Raw genomic sequence first — 19,305 nt, 5'->3', positions numbered from 1 at the left:
TACCAAGTACAATTAGTCTTAGAAATTATTTCAGTCGATTTATATATGCATAAGATAGCAAAACTAAGCAACTAATTGAAATTTACAAAAAAAAAAGTTTGTAATTAAATGACAGAACAACTAACTTTAAGTTTTATTAAAGTTTTAAGTTATTGATCCAAAGTAAGCTATGAATAATACTTTCGTTTTAAATTCTCAAATATTTACAATAAAATAAAAGTTAAAATGACAGGTTTAAGAGATTAAAGAAATTTTATCATACACCATTTCGAGTAGCTTTGAAACATTTACTTAGTAAAATGACAGTTTAAACAAAGTTTCAATTTTTTTTTTTATAGCAGAAAAACAAGGATTAAGCTCTAATAGTTTTAAAAACTATTTATTTGACCAAAAAATAAATTGTTCTAAAATAACTACTTTAGATGAATTTTATTTTATAAAAAAACAATTAAATTTAAAAACATGATAAACAGTCTCTATTTTAGTTTTAAAAATGACTAAGTTTAAACAGTTTGAAAATAATTATTTTCAACAAACAATTTTGTTAAGTTTTCATTATTTTCGCTAATAAAAAATTAAATTTTACAGACATTATAATTAACGACGGCACATTTTTTATTGTTGTCATACATCAATTTACAAACTTGCAACAACAAATAATTTTCTATTTCTTCATTAGTTTTCTGTTCTACATCAAATATTATCTTGTATTCCGAAGCGTTTATTTCTAATGCCTGATAAAGTATAAACAGTTTGTTTTTATTTATTTTAATTTTTATCTTTCATGACTATTAGTTAAGTTAGTTAATTACTCTATACTCCAAACTTTATTTCAAAACTTTCAATTATAGACTACGATAACAAAGTTTAAAAATGGGTATTCTTAAGTTATTTAACGTCTTAAAAATAAAACAAGCAAAGTAAAATTTGATTTCTAATTAAAAACTAAATCAAAACTGTTTTATATGATAAACCTAGTAAAGTTAATATTATAAACATTAAGAAAAACCTTATTGGTATTACATTTTATATTGAGTATAATTTAAGTAACTTATTTACCAATATATCACAGGGTTTCCACTCGTTTTTTCAAAAATTTTTCCAGGTTTTCCAATTTTCTTCCAAGTTTTTAAAAGTACACATGTTTGAGTCTATTTATAATTTAGAGTTAAGTTAAAGGGTTAAGTTAAATAGTATAAAAACATTGAAAATATACTGTTAAGCTACTTTAAAGATGTTAAAAAAAAAATTGATGATGAGAAACACTTTCTATTTATATGATAGATTTTTTGATTAAAATCGAAATTTTACATCTAAACATGTGAAAATTTTTCAAAATTACAGGTTTTTCCAGGTTTTTTCAAAATTTCTCAAATTCCAGGTTTTCCCAGGTTTTTTTTCGCCTAAATTGTCAATTCCAGGTTCTTCAAGGTTTTTCCAGGTTTCCAGGTAAAGTGGCAACCCTGATATTATCAGTACCGAAATAATCATAAAAATACCAAAAAAATTATAAGTAATTTAACTATTACAATACAAACAAAAACTTTATACGATATTATTGCAAGATTTTTTCATATTTAAGGAACAAATCAGTAAAACAACTTATTTAGTGCAAAATTTTTAAAATAGTTTATGCAATAAAATTTACTTTTTAATTCTAATTCATAATACAAAGAGGTATAAAAAACATAAACACTTTAATTTTTAAACTTTTTACAACACTTTCTTCAATAGTTTAATAGCAGTTTTATAGTAACGTTATTTATTTTTAACGCTAAAATAAAACACTGAATACATTTTATTTTTAATATTTTTGAATTAAAGTTAAATTCATAATACAAACAGGTATAAAATAATAAATGATAACTTTCAACAAACTTTGTACAGTACTTTCTTCAAATGCTTCATGTAAACGTTTTGTGGAGCGACTACGTACTTGTCAGGGTATATGACGTCACAATCATCAAATTTGTTGCATTTGAACATCACCGTGAACTTTACGTCCCTGCTTCTGTCTCGTACTAACGTATCATTATGGGGACTTTCCCAATTGAAATCACGTGTCTCCTTTTGTTGCTGCGACTGTTTTGAGATTATTAGTTGTGATTAAATGTGTAAAATATAAAATACTTCTAGTCATAATAAGCTTTTTATGATTTATTAGTCTATGTAGCTTTAAAAATAGTTTTATTTATTTAAATATTTTTACCATATTATATTTAACTCAAATCTTAAGTTTTCTTTTTTCCTTAACACTGTTTTAAGAAAAAATATGTTGAAAAAAATGAAGATACAAATAGACTTTTATAATAAATATTTATTCTTTTAATTTATTGGGAAAAATTTTATATCTCACAAACTAAATAAGATAAACATGGTATTACACTGATAAACTTTAATCAAATCTGTAAACATTTTAGTTGAGTATGCAAAATTTTCGAACAACTGTAATCTGACACCATTTAAAAAGTATTTAACCTTTTGTTTATTAACACATGAAAAAATAAAAGGTTTTACGTATAAATCAGAGATTTGTACAATATTGTATACTTGTATAGTATATGTAGCGCTATACAAAATTTGGAAAACGAAAGAAGTTTTTGTCAAATTTTATTATAATGAAGAAGTAAAATTTTGTTTGAACTAGTATACGAAAAGTTGCTTAAAATTTCGTATATTTTTTTGTTGTACTAGTTTAATAAACTGCTGAAATTAACATCGTTTTGAACAAGACTTTTTGCTGGTATTGGAAAAAAATGTAAAAAACAGTAAAAATGAAAAACTAAATTAGTTTTATTTTGTAAGTTTAAAGAGAAATGCTGAGATAAAGCTTAAATAAACAGAATTTTTTAGAAACACACTTAAGTATTAGTTTAAGCAAAGTTGTATATAATAGAAATTCTCAAAATTAAAATATTTTTCTTAAAATTTAATTCTAAACTATACTATGAAATTATTTTTTTTGCATCTCAGTTGTGCCATAAAATAACTAAAATTAATTGTTTTTTAAGTTCTGTTTTTATTTAATTTAATCAATTGATGTCCCAAAAGAAAGCTATGATAACTGAATTAAATTAACTATAAAACTTTGTATAAGATTTATAAATTGAAACTGGTATATAGTTTTACTAATAACTATTAACTACATAATGTCATTCTTACATTACACATTAACTAATATCAATAAATATACAAAACTCCTAAAACTAATATATATATTTTAATGAATCATATTATAGCAGAGTAATTACTTTATCAAACAACTTTGCTTGTTTAAATAAAAATAAAACAAGTTATCAATTGCGATTAAAAAATTACTTTTTTAACAAATATTTTTTCGTAATAGAGTTGACCTAGTTTATTTTGTTTAATTTTTCAAGAATATTAGTTTTCTGTTACAACAAACTCGATGAAGGACAGAATTTATTAATGTACAAAACAAAAAGTTTCAATCAATTTTTTTCAATCTCAAATAGCAGTTATTTTTGTTCCTTCAAAAAAACTTAAAGTCTTCTACCTAATTTATTATTTAAAGTTTACCTTAAAATCAATTTCATCACAAACACTACATGTTTCAAATAATAAATACTTCAACTTATTTTACAAAAAAAAATGTTAGATTGTTTCATTGTAGAAAATAACAATATACTTAAAGAAATATACAAATACTAAAACAAAAGTTATTTAGTTTTTGTATTTTAACTTAGTATAATATATAGTATATTTATAGTATATTTATAGTATATGTTTTTTCTCTAAGTAAAATAAAAAATTTTAGTTAAGTAGTATTTTACACAAACACAATTTATTAATGTTAGCCAAGTGAATGTAATAAATTAACAATTTAAAATGAGAAAATTATAATAATTACTAATTTTTTGTAAAAACTTTTACTCTACTGGTTACAGATTCTATACAAATTTTAAAAACAATAAGAATTAAATTAACGTTTTATATACTAGATATATTTTAATGTATATTATATCTTAAACAACTTGAATGAAAAATTAGTTCTATTTTACTGGTAGATATATAACATAACTTTGAAGACTGTAATTTCAAAATAAAGCATAATAAACAAAGCTTAAGTCTGGTAATATGTGTTTTTAAAAAGACAAAATCTATATAAACTATAAAAACAGTTACAATTACAAATAAAAACTCTTTTATCAAATTATTTGTATTTAGCGACTGTAAAATCTTGTAAACTTAAAAGTACAAAATCAATATTTTACATTTTAGTAAAAATATCATAACTTTATAAGTTATTTAAACTTAAATATTATAGTTTAATTTAAAATATATATAGTGTATCATGTAAACTTAATTTTAACTAGTTAACTAAAGTGATAAACTTTAAAATCTTAAAAAACTGCTGTAGAAAAGTAAAACTTAAGACGTTTGAAAAATCAATAAACTGAAAGGAGATTTTAATTCCGTTTTTTACTAAAAAGAGAAATTTTAAAGAAGCTTAAATATAATGAAATTAAATCAAAACGTCAAACAAAGAGTATATTTGTTGTTAAGGCCAATTGCACATTTGTTTACAAAAAAATACTTATTCAAGAATAATGTTTGTTATATAAATTGAAATATTTACTACATGAAACACAAAATAATTTGGACGTCTATTCTAAGTATTAAATTTCTTTAAATATATTTTATTTGTAGATTGAAATAAAAATAAAAACGTTGAGGTTTTACTTTACTTGAACAAATATGAAATTTGACTACTATCTTTTAATAAACTATTTACCATATAAACTAATAACTAACAATACAATATATGAATTATAAAATATTACATAGTAAGTATCTCTTTCACATAGTCTAATTAATTGTATACAATGTAAGTACTATTCTGATAGAAGTAAATAGCTAACTTTAATAATTGACATGTCAAAACTTTTAATGAAAATATATTAAAATTGTCAATTATTTTTAATTACTAATATCTAAAGTAAAAAAATAGCTAAAGGAAAATTTTTGGTACATTGAAGATTAACAAGAATTAATTATATCTTTACAAAGATATATTTTATATTATACTGTATATTAATTGTATATTATTTAAATTTAAAACTCAATACAAAATTAAAAAGAAAATTTAAATTAAATTGATACTTTTTTTTTATTTTCCTACTTTAGTACTTTGTATACTTACTTATGAAAAATGTTTTAACTGTTCATGAAATTTTATTTAAAACATTTTTTTACAAAAACATTTAACTAAAACATCATACAACTAAAGCATGGAAATACATATGTCATAATAAAAACTTACATTATTGATATCTTTGCATAACAGTTCTTGCACTTCATTTATCTGCAACAAATGAGATTTGGAATCTCTGAAATGGATGCCTCTGGCCATATAGTAACTTCTTTCCTTCTCTAGTTCATCTTGTAGTAATCCTGGTACCAATTTGTATACTATCTGTAATAAAATGAGTAAATTAATCATAAATACGAAATTATTTTTTTTCGAGTTGATATTGAAGCAACCCAGGTACTAACTTGTACACTATCTGGAAATAAATTATATTATATAAGTACAAACAGAAAACATGTTTTTAACATGTGATTAGTAATTTAAGTACTAGCTTGTTCAATGTTTAGTTTAATAACATTAAATACAAAAACTTTTCAGCATTTATAAATTATATTTTTTTCAAAAACTAAATTTAATCTGAAAAGAAGTCAAGCTGAATTTTAAGCAACACCTTTAAAATTTAACCTTTTGAATTATTTTTTCAAAAGTTTTTTTTACATCAGATAACAATTAATACAGAAAACTTATTATTCAAACTGTTTGCTGCAAATATATTTTTCTTAAAACATAAACTAAAAACACTTCAAAATATCCATGTATTTACCTTTATTGTAATAAAATTTAAAAGCTAATTTTTTTTGTGTAAATACAAGATAAATATATTATTTATTACAAATTAAAATTTTTTTTAATTATTTGATAGCAATTTTTTAATTTAAATCAGCTGTATTTCTAAGAAAAAAAATATCTAAATGCAATCACCAAAATAACTTCAAGATGAACTAAATCTAAACCAAAACATTGTATTGTCAACAGATAATTTGATTTACAAAAAAAAAAGAAACTTTTATCATTAATAATGAAACTAAACATTTATCCAAACCTCTTGCATTGGGTTGTCAGGTACAAGATGGGAGCACGGATCAGTTTCAGAGATGAGGAGATCACATTGAGGACATTTCTGGTTCTTCTTCATGAAATGCTTCACAATGCAAGATTTGCAGAAAACATGAGTGCATTCTTTGATTACTGTGGCGTTTATAAGGTATCCTGTAAGAAAAATTATTATAAACTTATTTTATTTACAAGACTTGCAGAATTTATGAGTGCTCTTTTGAGAGAGGTATCATGTTGGAAAAACACTTTGTATTTACTATGTCTAATGAATTTTGATATTTTAAAATAGTTTACAAAACAATTATCTTTTTTTAAGTATTTTTTCCTGTTTGTAATTTATAGACATAAACTTATAAAAGTGGTGAATATTAGTAATTATTTAAATGTATACATATGTACACATGAATTTTTATGAATACTTATGAGTACATTCATAACTTGTTTGGCTAAAAAAACATAATAAAAGCTCCTAAATTCACTTTTATTACATTCTTTATTTTATGTATTGACCGTATTTTGTCTTATTTTTGTGTTCTGTGTTATTGTTTTATATTAAAACTAATTGTGTAGGCAATTCATAACAGAAGTTTCTACCCACTCTACTATAAACACTTTTTTATATAATAAACTTATTAGAAGACTGTTGTACTTTTTAAGTTACTTTCTACTACAAACTTTCTTTTATGTAATAAAGTAATTTTAAAAGTGTTGTGTTTATTTAGCAAGGTGTTAAATTTAAGTTCACAAATAAATTTACTTAAACATTTATCAAAAAATAAATTTTAAACTTTTTGTTTAAAGGAGACATAAAAGAAAAAAATTCTACAATAAAAGTGTTAGTTATTATTTAGAAAAATCAAAATTAGAACATTATAGCTTGTATAAAAATATTTTATTCTTCTAACTTTCTTATAACTCCTTTAATGAATATTCAACATTTTATTTTTATCTTGTAATTTATTTTTAATTGAAAAAAAAGTATTTTATATTAGCTTTAATATTAGTAGAAAACTACATTACAATCAACTTTTTGTATCATGAGGTAAAAATGTAATCTTCAATATTAACAAATAACATAGTTGCAAAACAAATTATTTCTTTTAATATGAAATGTTATAGTTTATAGTTCAGAATTTTTCAAAACTTAATTGACTTTAAATTGATAACTTTCTTTTGTGAAATACACAAAAATTTTACTACAACAGTAAACTTTTTATTGATTTATAAACTTTAAGTCTCATTTGGAATTCAAAAGGAAATAATTTACAAAAATATTAGATAACAGTGAAAACTTACAAGTAAACTCAAAACTGAACTTTTGATGATTTATTTAAATATTTCGAAATTAGTAAGGAAAGATTTAAAAAATTTAACTACCAACATAAAAATTTGGAGTGAAAAACTAGTCTTTTTTAGATTCAGCTAGTCATACGAAAAAAAAAGTTTAAAAAAAGTCTTAGTAACAAAAATAACATAAAAATACTTTATTAATAATTTTAGTTTATAAAACATTTCAAGAAGCTTCAAATTTATTTAGAAAAAACCAAAAAAAAAAAAAAATAATGTTCTACTACACTTGAAACTTAAATGTTTTAGACTGAATAATTTTGATAATCTTATTTTGGAGAGGTTTATCTTAACATAATATATTCATGTATTAATAAAATTGTATGTGAAGCTAGTAAGTTTAATATGTTTTCAAAACACAAACTAAAAATGAAAGACAAAAACTATTTTCCTAAAAATTTATCTTATCTTTAAACTTTAAAAATATTCCTGAATATTTACTGTGAGCCCATTACTAGTACTTAACTCATTTTACTGAGGGTATTTTTAATTAAAAAAATGCTTGAAAAATTTCTTCTTGTGTAATTTCATCTAAAACTTTATTTTTTTAGTCATGGTATTTTAAAAAAATTAACCATATAAAACGTTGAAAGTATTTAATTAATGTTTCTTGAAATTTATGAACTAAAATTAAAAAAAAAAGATCATAGGTATTAAGTGAACTTGTAAATTAACAACAACACAATTGAATTTATATATTAGGTATTTGAATACTCAATCAAAAAGGCTATAATATATCTCATAAACTATCTGTCAAGTGAAATACAAACTAAACTATCATTTACAAAGCTTTCATCTATTTATTAGACATTATTAATGCAATAAAATTGAATACTTTTACAAAACTTAACATACCTCAAAGTTTTATATCATTTCTGTATTTTATAAATAGTTATCTACAGTTGATTCTTCAAGGTTCTATATAATCACCTTGTTTTTTTATTATTATATAACCCTTTACCTACTATAAATCATTTTAAGTCTTTAAAAGCAATAAGCATTAAAATACTTTTAGTTTGTTTATGATATATGTTTAATACATTTTTTTTACTTTTTAAGCTCTGTATAAATCATTATAAAAACACTAAAATCTTTAGTGGTAGAGTTAAATTCACAAAAAATATACTTTTAAAAGGTCATTTATTTGAGATTATACTCTTTTCTAGTGATCTTCAACCTATTCAAAAATTGGGTTCAGTACTCTAAAAAAATCTGTGCACACTAGACTTCAAAATATAAAATACTATATACTAAAATTAAGATTTTATTATATTGTTTTGAGTGTCTTAATATATAGGTGCTGTGTTAAAAACTGTTAAATTATAACTATCTAATAACTAACAATTTTTTTTTAATAAGAAACAGACAAAGCAGTCTTAATTGAAAATATACTTTTTTTATTTTCCAAATATGTAATATAAGAGTAAAGTAAACACAATTGATACTTATGAAGACCACTGCTCTATTGTATACATAAGTAACAAGTTAACTTTTTGAAGCAGAAGCATTAAGTTCCTGAAAATTTTAGTTTATCGAAATGCTGAAGATAAGTTATAACATACAACCTTATACTTACCTCAGAACTATTTTATTAAACTTTATATAAAATTAACGCTTTTTATTTGTATGTTTTCAAATATAGTTAAAAAAACTTGAAAATGAAAGTATAAAGTTTAAAGGTTTTTTTTTAAGTGTGCATAAACTATTATTTTTAAAATATTTTTTAAAGTATTTTTTTTTCTTACTCATAACATTGCTAGAGCTTTATAATATATTTAATGTTTTTTAAACCTACTAGTTTAACTAAGAAAATTTTATTAATTTATTTTAAAAATTGTTTAAAATTGTTAAAAACTGTAATTTGTTTTTTTCTTTTTATGCTAGTGTCTTTCAGTTTAAGCGGCTTAGGTTTTAATGCCTAGGTCCTTCGTTGGACAATAAACTTAATAATAATAATAATAATAATAATAATAATAATAATAATAATAATAATAATAATAATAATAATAATAATAATAATAATAATAATAAAAATACAATGCACAACATTACAGCATCAAATTATCAGAAAAACAAAACAAAATAATGGGTTTAATAGTTATTTTTACTGTTAAAACAAACTAAAACAATCTTACAAGAAAGATAAAAACAGCTTATAAGTAGTAAGTTTTTTATCTAAAACAATACTAAAATATTTAAAAATTGTATAACTTTTAAAAAAATTCATAACTTTTAATGCATGTAAAACTAATCCAAAGTGGACATTAAATGTGTAAAAGTAATAACAAGCAACTTTATTTAAAATTTATCCAAATTACATATTAATTTATATTACTCACCAGCACACAAGGGACATGCGATAAATTTATTCAGTTTTGAAATTATCAAAATATCATTTGATTTCTTAATAAAAAAATTTAACTAAATAAAAATTTTTCAAAAAAAATATATAAATATTAATTTATATTACTAACCAGCACACAGAGGACATGCAATGAATTTATTCAATTTTGAAATGCTCACACTAACTTCTTTATCATCAAAGTTCTGGTAAGTTGGGTCGTTTGGATCAATGAACTTTTTGAATTGCTCTTGTTGCATCATGATTGCAAATTTTATTTTGAAATATGTTTGCACTATTAAATATTTAACTAAAATAACGCTGTAAAAGTGTTGATCTATGATTGTTTTTATTTACTCTTGTTTACAAAATTCAAAATATAATTTGTACAATTTAAAAACACTGCAAAATAAAACAAACTAAAATGTTATGATGATAGAACTTTCAATTTATGAAGATCTGATAAGATGTTTGCTGAATTCTTTCATTTTAAAACAAATTTTATTGACAAAAGTGTTGGCACTATTAAAGATATAACTAAAATACTAGTGAAAAATTTCACTAGTTTAAGTATCAAGGCAATAAAAACTTTGTTTGCATAAATAAAATTTACTGATTTTTTGCTGTGTCATTTTCATTATTTACAAATGAAAACTATCTTTGGATAAAGTATAAACAAAAGTTCTACAATTGTACAACTATTTTTAAAAATTAGCTGGTTATAACAAGAAAAATAGTCATATATATTTTTTTATTATGCATCTATAAGATTTTTCTTTTACTTTATATATACATATATTTTTTTAGTAATGTAGAATAAAACTTAAACTAAAACTGAAACACTGAAAATCTTAATTTTTTCCATATGTGACAAAAACTATAAAACTGTTGAGAAATTTTAAATTTCTTTAAAACTTTTATTATACACACAAACATAAAAAGAATTGTACTATAAACTTATAACAACATGTTGTATCTTAGTATCACTTGAATTAAACTTTAAGTTGAATTTACATGATTTCCCTCAGTATAGCTGGTGCTTAACTGCAGCTTAATCTAGTAAATATTAGAGGCCTTGGGAACAAAACACTATGATAAAGTTTAAAAACTACAATTCTTGTATAATTAAACATATTTAATAAAGTTCTATTAAAGGTGAAACTTTTCTAAAACATTATCTGAGGGCAGTTAAAGTCAAATAAAATATATTAATTTTAATTGATTTTTTTAATTGAAAAAGTTAGGATTAGGGTTTAAGTAAGAATTAAGGTAAGATTAAAGTAAACTAGTAAACAAAGTTAATTTTTACTGTGTGACATGATAGTTACTGAACAGATTGACTCAAATTAAAAATTACCTTATCTAATTTTTCAAAAACTATAATCACATATTTTTATAACAATATATGCTGTACTTTGCCAAACTTTTCAACCAAAACTGCAATCTGACCAGAAGTTATTATTATAGGAATGTGGTGGTTTATAGTATATATAAATAACGTGTTGTTATTTATCACATACGTAAGAATGAGACCTTGACTTTTTATTTGGAGTATGTAATGACAACTTGGTTTTGATCTTGCAAAGTTCATCTCAGAGAGTTTGCATGAATTATGTCATTAAAATGCATACACCACACAAAGTGATTAAAAGTTAAAAACAAAATGAAAATAGTATGCATCAAAACTTTGTGGGAGTCTGCTTTTATACAATCTCTAATTTCAAACAGAAAAAAATAATTAAAACTAAACAAGTAAAAAAAAATCATTATAGTGAATATCAAGCAAGCTGTAAAACGAGTCAAAAAAAACTCTAATTTCCTATTTTTTAGGCAGTTGTACCTGATAATTTAATCTTCAAAACAAGCTATCTAACTGAAATTTACAAAACTATTTTATTAAAAGCTTTCATCATTTGTTAAGAGATTTTCAATAAAAAACGGCTTAATTAAATAGAACTAAACAAATTCAAGTTAAGTAAACATTAAGCATTTTTTTAATCTATTACTGCCAATTTATACCTTTTTGAACATGTATAGATCACTAGGTTTTGATCATCCAACTCAGTTTTAACATTCAACTCAGTTAGTAAGCAGTGCTGTTAAAATGGGGTAGGAGTCAAATATGCAGAAAGGGACACTTTTGCAAAAAAACACTTAAGCACAGGTTAATTTTTTTTTTAATAAATTTAAGTTTTTTATTAATTTAATTTTTTTTTTTTATCAATTTATTTTCTTTTACTGTCATTGTTACCCCTAACCCTTACCCTTGGTCGGTAATTTTTTTTTATTGATTTATTTTTATTTTTGCTCTCATGCAAAAATGACCCTTTGTAAAAAAGTTTCTTCATGCAAAAGTTTCCCTTTGTGCATATTTGACCTTTCATGAAAAAAATTCTTCGTTCACATTTGACCCGTTCTAGCTAAAATGGGACCCTAAAACCATCAAGCCACACAGTTAACCATGAATCATGGAGTCAAGAAAAAAAAGAAAGAAAAGAAAACTTACACCAAACTATCTCCTCCCTATAATTTAGATGTTAACAATAAATAGGTTTTACCATTTCAATTATACTACATCTTATGTTATTTTAACCTTTAAAGTTTCAATTTTCTTTTTTTTCTTTAAACACTATAAATTAAAGACAAACAAAATGTTTGTTTAGCAACTATTGTAAGCTGGGCATATCACAATCACATGTTTGTATTAAGAAGTAAGAAAGTTATGGTCTAGGGGGTTTTTCTACTTTTTTTATTCTTAAATCAGGGCCTTAACAAAGTTAATATTGTCTAGCTAGGTAGGGTATCCATTAGTTAATTTGAAAATATTAAAGTGAGTATTTTGTTAAAGAAAACATATCATAATTAAATATTTAGAAATCTACAGGTTCAAAAATTTACGGAATTAATTTGTCAAAATTGACGATTTGAGTGTATAAAAGATAGAATTTTCAGTATATAGAATAGACATTGTAAAACTTAAGTTACGGCGATTAATAGCAAATTATTGCAAACATTAAGTATTCAAACCTTAAGAAAAAAAAAAGTATAAAACTTTTGCTGGCTAGATTTTTTGCTTCAAAATTACTTTTTACTGTGTAAAAATTGTGTTTTTTTTTTTACCTTTTTTTTATCTTATACATAATACAAATGTTACCAGCGTGCTTAAATTTGAACTAAATTATAAAACACATAAGAATATCCTTTAGTTTTTTGATAAGTAGTAAAATCTGTTATAGTTTCTTAACGTCTTAGACAAGACGTTAAAAGGTATCTGTGGTGTACAACTCAATAACGGAAAGGTTCTTCGTGCACCAAGTCCTAGAACCAAATATTTTGAGCGTTTTTTGTCGTTCAGTAAACTAATAATAATACTCTTTTATATTTTGTTTTTATATAAGACACTCTTACTCTTTCCTTCCCTGTATACAGATAAAAGTTTTTTAAAGATCAAGCAATCACAGTGTGTATTACTACTCCCCGCTTTAACGATAACTATAGATTATTCGAAATTAAAGCTGGCATTTTTGTTGGAAAAATTATTTTGGTAAAAGGTTTTTGCAAACCTTCACAACGTTAAAATATCCACATAAAGTACTGGAAAACACTAAAGCTAAAATTCCTAAAAGTTTATTGAATGACAATAAATATGCTCCAAACTATTGGTTCTTGGAGCTAGGACCTTTCACGAAGAACCTTTCCGTTATCAAGTCGCACGCCAAAGATACCTTCTAACTTCTTGTCTAGAAAAACATAAACAGTAAATTATATGGATACCAAAGTAAGGCTACAATCAGATGTCCAAGGTTTTTAATTTACAAAATTCATTTTTTTTGAAGACCTTGTAATGTATAAAAAATATATAGAAAAAAATTTTTTGTGGTCATTGTCAAAACCTGTAAAAGAACTTTGCACCAACTTACAAAATTATAATTCACTTTTATCTGACCAGTGAGCTTGTTAGAATAAAAAAGCAAAAACCACAACTATATCTGATTATTATATGTTTTTGTTTTAAGAAAACAAATAGAGAGATCTTAACTGCTTAAGAAGAAATAATGAATTTATTCTTTCAAACTTAGCTAAAATTTAAACTTCACCTGAAACTCAGTCTTAATATTAAAATTTGATTTGTTTAGTTTCTTAAGTAAAAATTTTCAGTAATAATTTGGTTTGATTATAATTTAATTGTTTAAATGCTATTTTCCATGACTGTCACATATCTCTTTTAGATATATTTAAGCACTGGCGGTCTTTGACCGAAACTTAGTTTGTAAAATAATTTTTTGAAACAATAAATTTATATCTGGTTATAATTTTTTTTTATAAAAATGAACTTTATTTGTTAAATGGTTTCAATTTTTTTCAGATTTCTCAATAATTAGTTGTACAAAAACCTCTTACGATTTTTTATAACCGATAAACTTGCTAAAGATATTAAGCAATGATGTTTAAACATATGATGTAGAATAGGTATGCTTTTCAATACTTTTTGATTCTTTTTATTTTGCTATTTAAATAAAATATTCAAACTAAAACTGTTACAACTGTTTATCATTTTTGGTCATTTTTTGACTAAATACAACAGATTTTATATTAAAACAAGTAATTGTGCTTTAGGTTTAGATAACTTCTCTGTGTTAAGTTTTATTTCTTACTCTTCTTATTCAGTAACAAACCACTTTTACCCAAAAATTTACAGTTTTCATTTCACACAGTTTGTGATAGTATAAGGATAAAAAATCTCACACAAAATGTTAACTCTTGTTTCAACAACAAGTCCATGTCACGTTATAAGAAAAAAAAAGGTTATATAAATTTTGCTTTGTTTTTCATAATCTTCTATTGTAAAATAATTTGACAAAAACTATTTATAAACTATTTAAAATATTGAATGTAAAACAAAAAACAAATAGCAGGAAAATGTTACTGTTTAAGTTACTTTTAAGTAATTATATATTCTTTACGAAATTACTTTTAATTAAGATTTTAGATTGAAACTAAAAACTTAATCAAAAGTTTTAAAACAAAAGTAAGTCTTTAAGCAGTTTTGATCAAGTTGAAGTATTAAAAACAGTTTCTACAATGAAATATGTTTCGAAAAAGTCGATAAAAGAAAAAGTTTACTTTGTAGAGTTTAGAAAAGTTCATTAACTTAAATAAAAATATTAGTACTACAGCTAATAATGACGAAGACTTATTTGTTGGAAAAAGTTAGTTTAAAAATTTTATAAAACTCTAATAACTAAAAGTAACAAAAGTTTTATTTTTTGTAAAAAATTACAATTTCACAGTAGTTTTACTTGATGTTTAAGAACTATTTATTAAAGCAAAAAACTAGTAACAGAAAAACAAAAAAATAATCATTAAATAGTAAGTTTGGTACAGTAGGCAACTAGTTTAAATAAAGCATAACTACACATGTAAACTTTACAAAGTGCGTATATTAAGTTTTAAGGGATTAAGTCTTTGAATTTTAGTTTATAATATTTTTTTCAAAGTTGAGCTGCTTAGACTGTTATAAAACTTAACTAAATCAACAGAAAAAATAGGACTTGACTTGAACCTGTAATGAAGCAAAAAATAAATAAGTTGAGCGAAAATATATAGTTTAGATTAGGCTAAAAGTAAAGTTATGGTTTAAAAATACTAATTTATAAGGTAGTATACTAAATGTTATAATAACTTACTGTTTTCAAAAATACAGAACTTAAGTTTGTACTACTAAATTTAGTAAAAAAAGTCTTGTTGAAAAGTTGTGAAAAAAATTACTTTAAATAAAACAGTGTTTTTATATAATTTTTAACCATAACCTTGGGCCGCAGACTGCAATGTGGCCTTTATTTGGCAAACTGGTTTTGTAATATGAATGTTTAAATTTTCTTTTCATCACTTTTACACTGACTTGAAATACATTTTTAACTGTAATCTTTTTAATAACGAAAAATCAAGCAAGAAAAGCTTTTTCAGCCCGCAAAAATGTTTTACCAAAAATTCATCTTAGCATATAATGAGTTTTAAAAATCCTGGTTAAACATGTTTTATTATTTGCAAAAAGGAAGTTTCTGCATGGAGTTGTTTAAGTAGGCTTTAACACATTAAAAACAAGAGATACATTATACAGTAATATTATGCTTAACTTTATTTTCCACATAAACTAACTTTGCAAGGCAACTAAAACAAAAACAGGTTATGTTTTTTAAATGAGTTCTTTTGTAACGTAGCACATATTTTGAAATAAGTCTAAGTAATAAGTTTAATATGATTTATTTCTATTTTCACTGTTGTAGAACTTTTAAAATTTACATTCGTGCAACCTTTATAAATTGTTTTTAATTAAGAAAATTCATACTTAAGTCCATACAACAAAAATTAATAAGTATATCTAAACAGTTTGTTTGAGAAAGTTTTATAATTATTTTTAATCCTTTAGTAAAACTTATAACGACAAAATGGTAAGGTAGTTAACAAATGTCACGAGATTTATTTATCAACAACATAATAAAAAAACGTGACAAAATGTAGATATTTTGTTAATATTAAATGCGATGCATTAGTTAGTCAAACTAATTTTTAGAACAATTAAAAAGTTACTTTATTTAAATATATATTTATAAGAGCTAATTTATAATGTTATCTGCTTATTCATAGTTTTGCACACTCCACAGATAGTTAGTTTTAAAACAGGTACTTAAGTTTTTTTTCTAATAAAGTTTGTACTACTTTACAACAATACAAATTATAAACAGTATTAACGATTTATAACTCCTAAATTGTAAAAATTCTACTTTATTTGAAAGATTAATCCTACATAAAAACACTTAAAATTATAACTTTGTAATATAAAGTTACAGTGCAAAAGTTTTAAACTTTTACACATGTGAATTTTTGTTTAATGTAACTTGTTTAAGTTATAAGTTTTTCAAAAAACTCTACAATATATTTATAAGTCATTTATAAAGTAAAATGTTTTAATTTCCATTTGTTTTTAAACTTTCCCTGAAACTAAAATAACCTTTAAAGAGTATAAACTTATCTTGTGACAACTAATACTCAATATAAAAACTATAAATCATGCACAAGTCATACCAGCAAAGAGTAAGCTATTTTGGTGTCTATTTTTTGCATTTTCTGTTTAAGCTATATTAAATAAAGTACAGATTAGTAAGTTGTAATATAAGATAAATGGATTCTTATCTAACTTAAACAAGAGAAAAAGTTTCAGTTAAGTCTTTTTTATGTTTTTTATTGAGTATGGTTTTAGACAGCTAAAACTGTAAGAATTGATCTTTTCGATAAATCTTAAAATTGATTAATATAAAAGTCTTGTAGTTACAAGTATATTTTGTAATTTTTTATCAATCTAAACTGTGTTTTTTCAAAGACAAGATGGTTTTAAAACTGTTAAAATTTTACTTAGTGTTTAGTTTGAATAACTATTGTGTCGAAATTATTTGTTTATTAAACTTTTATAATGAATACTTTTTGATAATCATATACTATCCTTCAAAATGTTTTAATTGATTTAAATAAAAGTATCTGGTGCATCTACTTCTAGTTTTATTTTAGACGTACAAATACAAAATAGTCAGGAGTTTAAATAAACTCTCACAGAGTCTTTACTTTTGTAGAAACATAGTATTATTTTCTTTTATTTAATCGGGGAAATTTATAAGTTATTAACTAAACTATGCAATTGTATAGCTGTTTCCAGATGTTATTTGTCTTGTTCATATCTATTATTTAAAAGTTTTTCACAAATAAAATTTTGCTTTACAAATAGAAAATATGTTTTTAAAACAGGTAACGGCAAACACAGTTTTAATCAAATAGCTAACTAAGAACTCTAAGTAAACACAATGAATATTATAAATTTAAAGAATTTGAATATTTAATACTGCTGTGAACAATATCTGTAATGAGTTTTATAATGCTTTAAACTATTATCTTTTGTAAGTTATTATTACTCGTGCAATTACCTGGCACGATTTCAAGTAGTTTTATAAAATGTAATAGTTTAGTAAACATACATGTTTTGAAAACTTGTGCAATTAACTTGCAAAATTTTAAGTCTGTCAAATTCCTGAATAAATCTTAAAAGGACACAACTCCCAAAAGTGGTATACGTTTGAAAATAAGAAAATTTTAGGTAGGTCTAATTAATAAAATTTTCATTGTAAAAAATTATATTTATTAGAAATTATTTTCAAAATTACATAAAAAAAATTACGTTATAAAACTTATCGTAGTCACATCTCAAAATCTATTTACAATTTTACAAAAAAAATATTTGTAGTTATTAACGAGGTATAAAGTTTTTATTACTTTTTGAGTAATGGCGATCTATTTTTTTTATAATTTGAACCTTAAAAATCTTAATTTTTCCGAACTTTGACATCTTATTTTAGAGATTACACACAAATTAATATTGTAAGTCTGCCGCGTAACTTTAAATGTCAGGTTGGAAAGTAGAAGTAGTGCAAACAATCACACCTTTAAGCTAATAACTAATAATAGTTAATTTTAAACTTGTTGTATTTGGAGGATTTCTTTAAAAATAAATTCGAATTAAAGAATAAGTAAAGTTTATAAATTAATTAGATTTACAGGTACTTATTGGTGGCAATATAAATAAAAGATTTGGTCAACTTTTTAAATTTTAAAACATCCTAAATTTTTTCCAGTAATTTTAGAAACTATATACTGCACATAAGTTAAATTTTAAAATTGGATTGTATAAGGCTCGCAACTGTAACTACTTAAAACATTAAATACAATTTGTTTTATATTAAATGTACATTTTTATAATACTTCGATTGAAGTTTGTTGGTAACTTCTTGACAGATAATCTGTGTACTAGTTTATTTATTTGGACATTTATTAACTTGAGCTGCTTTATAAATGTTTATAACGCATATAGAGTAAATCACAAAATATTTACATAATTCGGTCTTAAACAACTTATGCAGTTTTTGACATTTTATTTTTAGGACTCCTTAGTTTTTGAACTTTCATGAATTGTTCTGTAAACAATTTAGAAGCTGGCAATTTTAGAAGGGCAAGATTTGAAACTACCTAAGTTTTATAAAAAATCTACTTAACAGATGGAATAATCATTATTGTACTTCACTAATATGGACTATTTCGTTATTCATAGTGTATTTTAAAACTTTAAGTTCTTTATAATAAAGTGGTAACTTTTATCAACCCTTAAAAAACATTTACTATGGTTAAATGAAGTTAAAGACTTTTAAATCTTTACTTGATTTCACTAGCTACTTCAAGCTATAAATTATAAACTATCTGAACTTCACCAAACAAAATTTAGTAAAGGCCTACTTATTTTCTTTATTAAACAAATTAAATATTTTAGCGGAAATTAAATGTGGACTATTGACTTAATATCTCTGAAAAACCTAATTTCATTTATTTATATATTATATTTGACATA

At 22.8% G+C, this 19,305-nt stretch overlaps 1 protein-coding gene across 1 annotated transcript; it reads right to left on the bottom strand.

The window, feature by feature from the left end:
- Positions 1–266: 266 nt before the first annotated feature.
- On the bottom strand, positions 267–10,168 carry LOC145831935 (polycomb group RING finger protein 1-like). Its single transcript, XM_082939290.1, has 5 exons — positions 9,991–10,168; positions 6,156–6,322; positions 5,285–5,437; positions 1,879–2,082; positions 267–734 (listed from the first exon to the last, which is right to left on the bottom strand). The coding sequence occupies exons 1-5, from the start codon at positions 10,118–10,120 to the stop codon at positions 576–578; spliced, it is 813 nt and encodes a 270-aa protein (XP_082795416.1). The 5' UTR covers positions 10,121–10,168; the 3' UTR covers positions 267–575.
- Positions 10,169–19,305: the final 9,137 nt, after the last annotated feature.

This window comes from Thalia democratica, chromosome 3 (genome assembly GCF_965202585.1).
Source record: "Thalia democratica chromosome 3, ktThaDemo2.hap1.1, whole genome shotgun sequence".
In the NCBI taxonomy this organism is placed as follows: domain Eukaryota; kingdom Metazoa; phylum Chordata; class Thaliacea; order Salpida; family Salpidae; genus Thalia; species Thalia democratica.
The sequence above is the reverse complement of the archived record's forward strand: the minus strand, read 5'-3'. Positions and strand labels throughout refer to the sequence as shown.

Excerpts from the sequence above, each read along its gene's own strand:
- LOC145831935 (XM_082939290.1), bottom strand. The coding sequence starts at position 10,120 with ATGATGCAACAAGAGCAATTCAAAAAGTTCATTGATCCAAACGACCCA. Across the intron at positions 6,323-9,990 it reads TGCATGTCCTCTGTGTGCTG|GATACCTTATAAACGCCACA; the intron begins GTTAGTAATATA and ends TTTTTCTTACAG. Across the intron at positions 735-1,878 it reads TGAAGAAAGTACTGTACAAA|GCATTAGAAATAAACGCTTC; the intron begins GTTTGTTGAAAG and ends ATACTTTATCAG.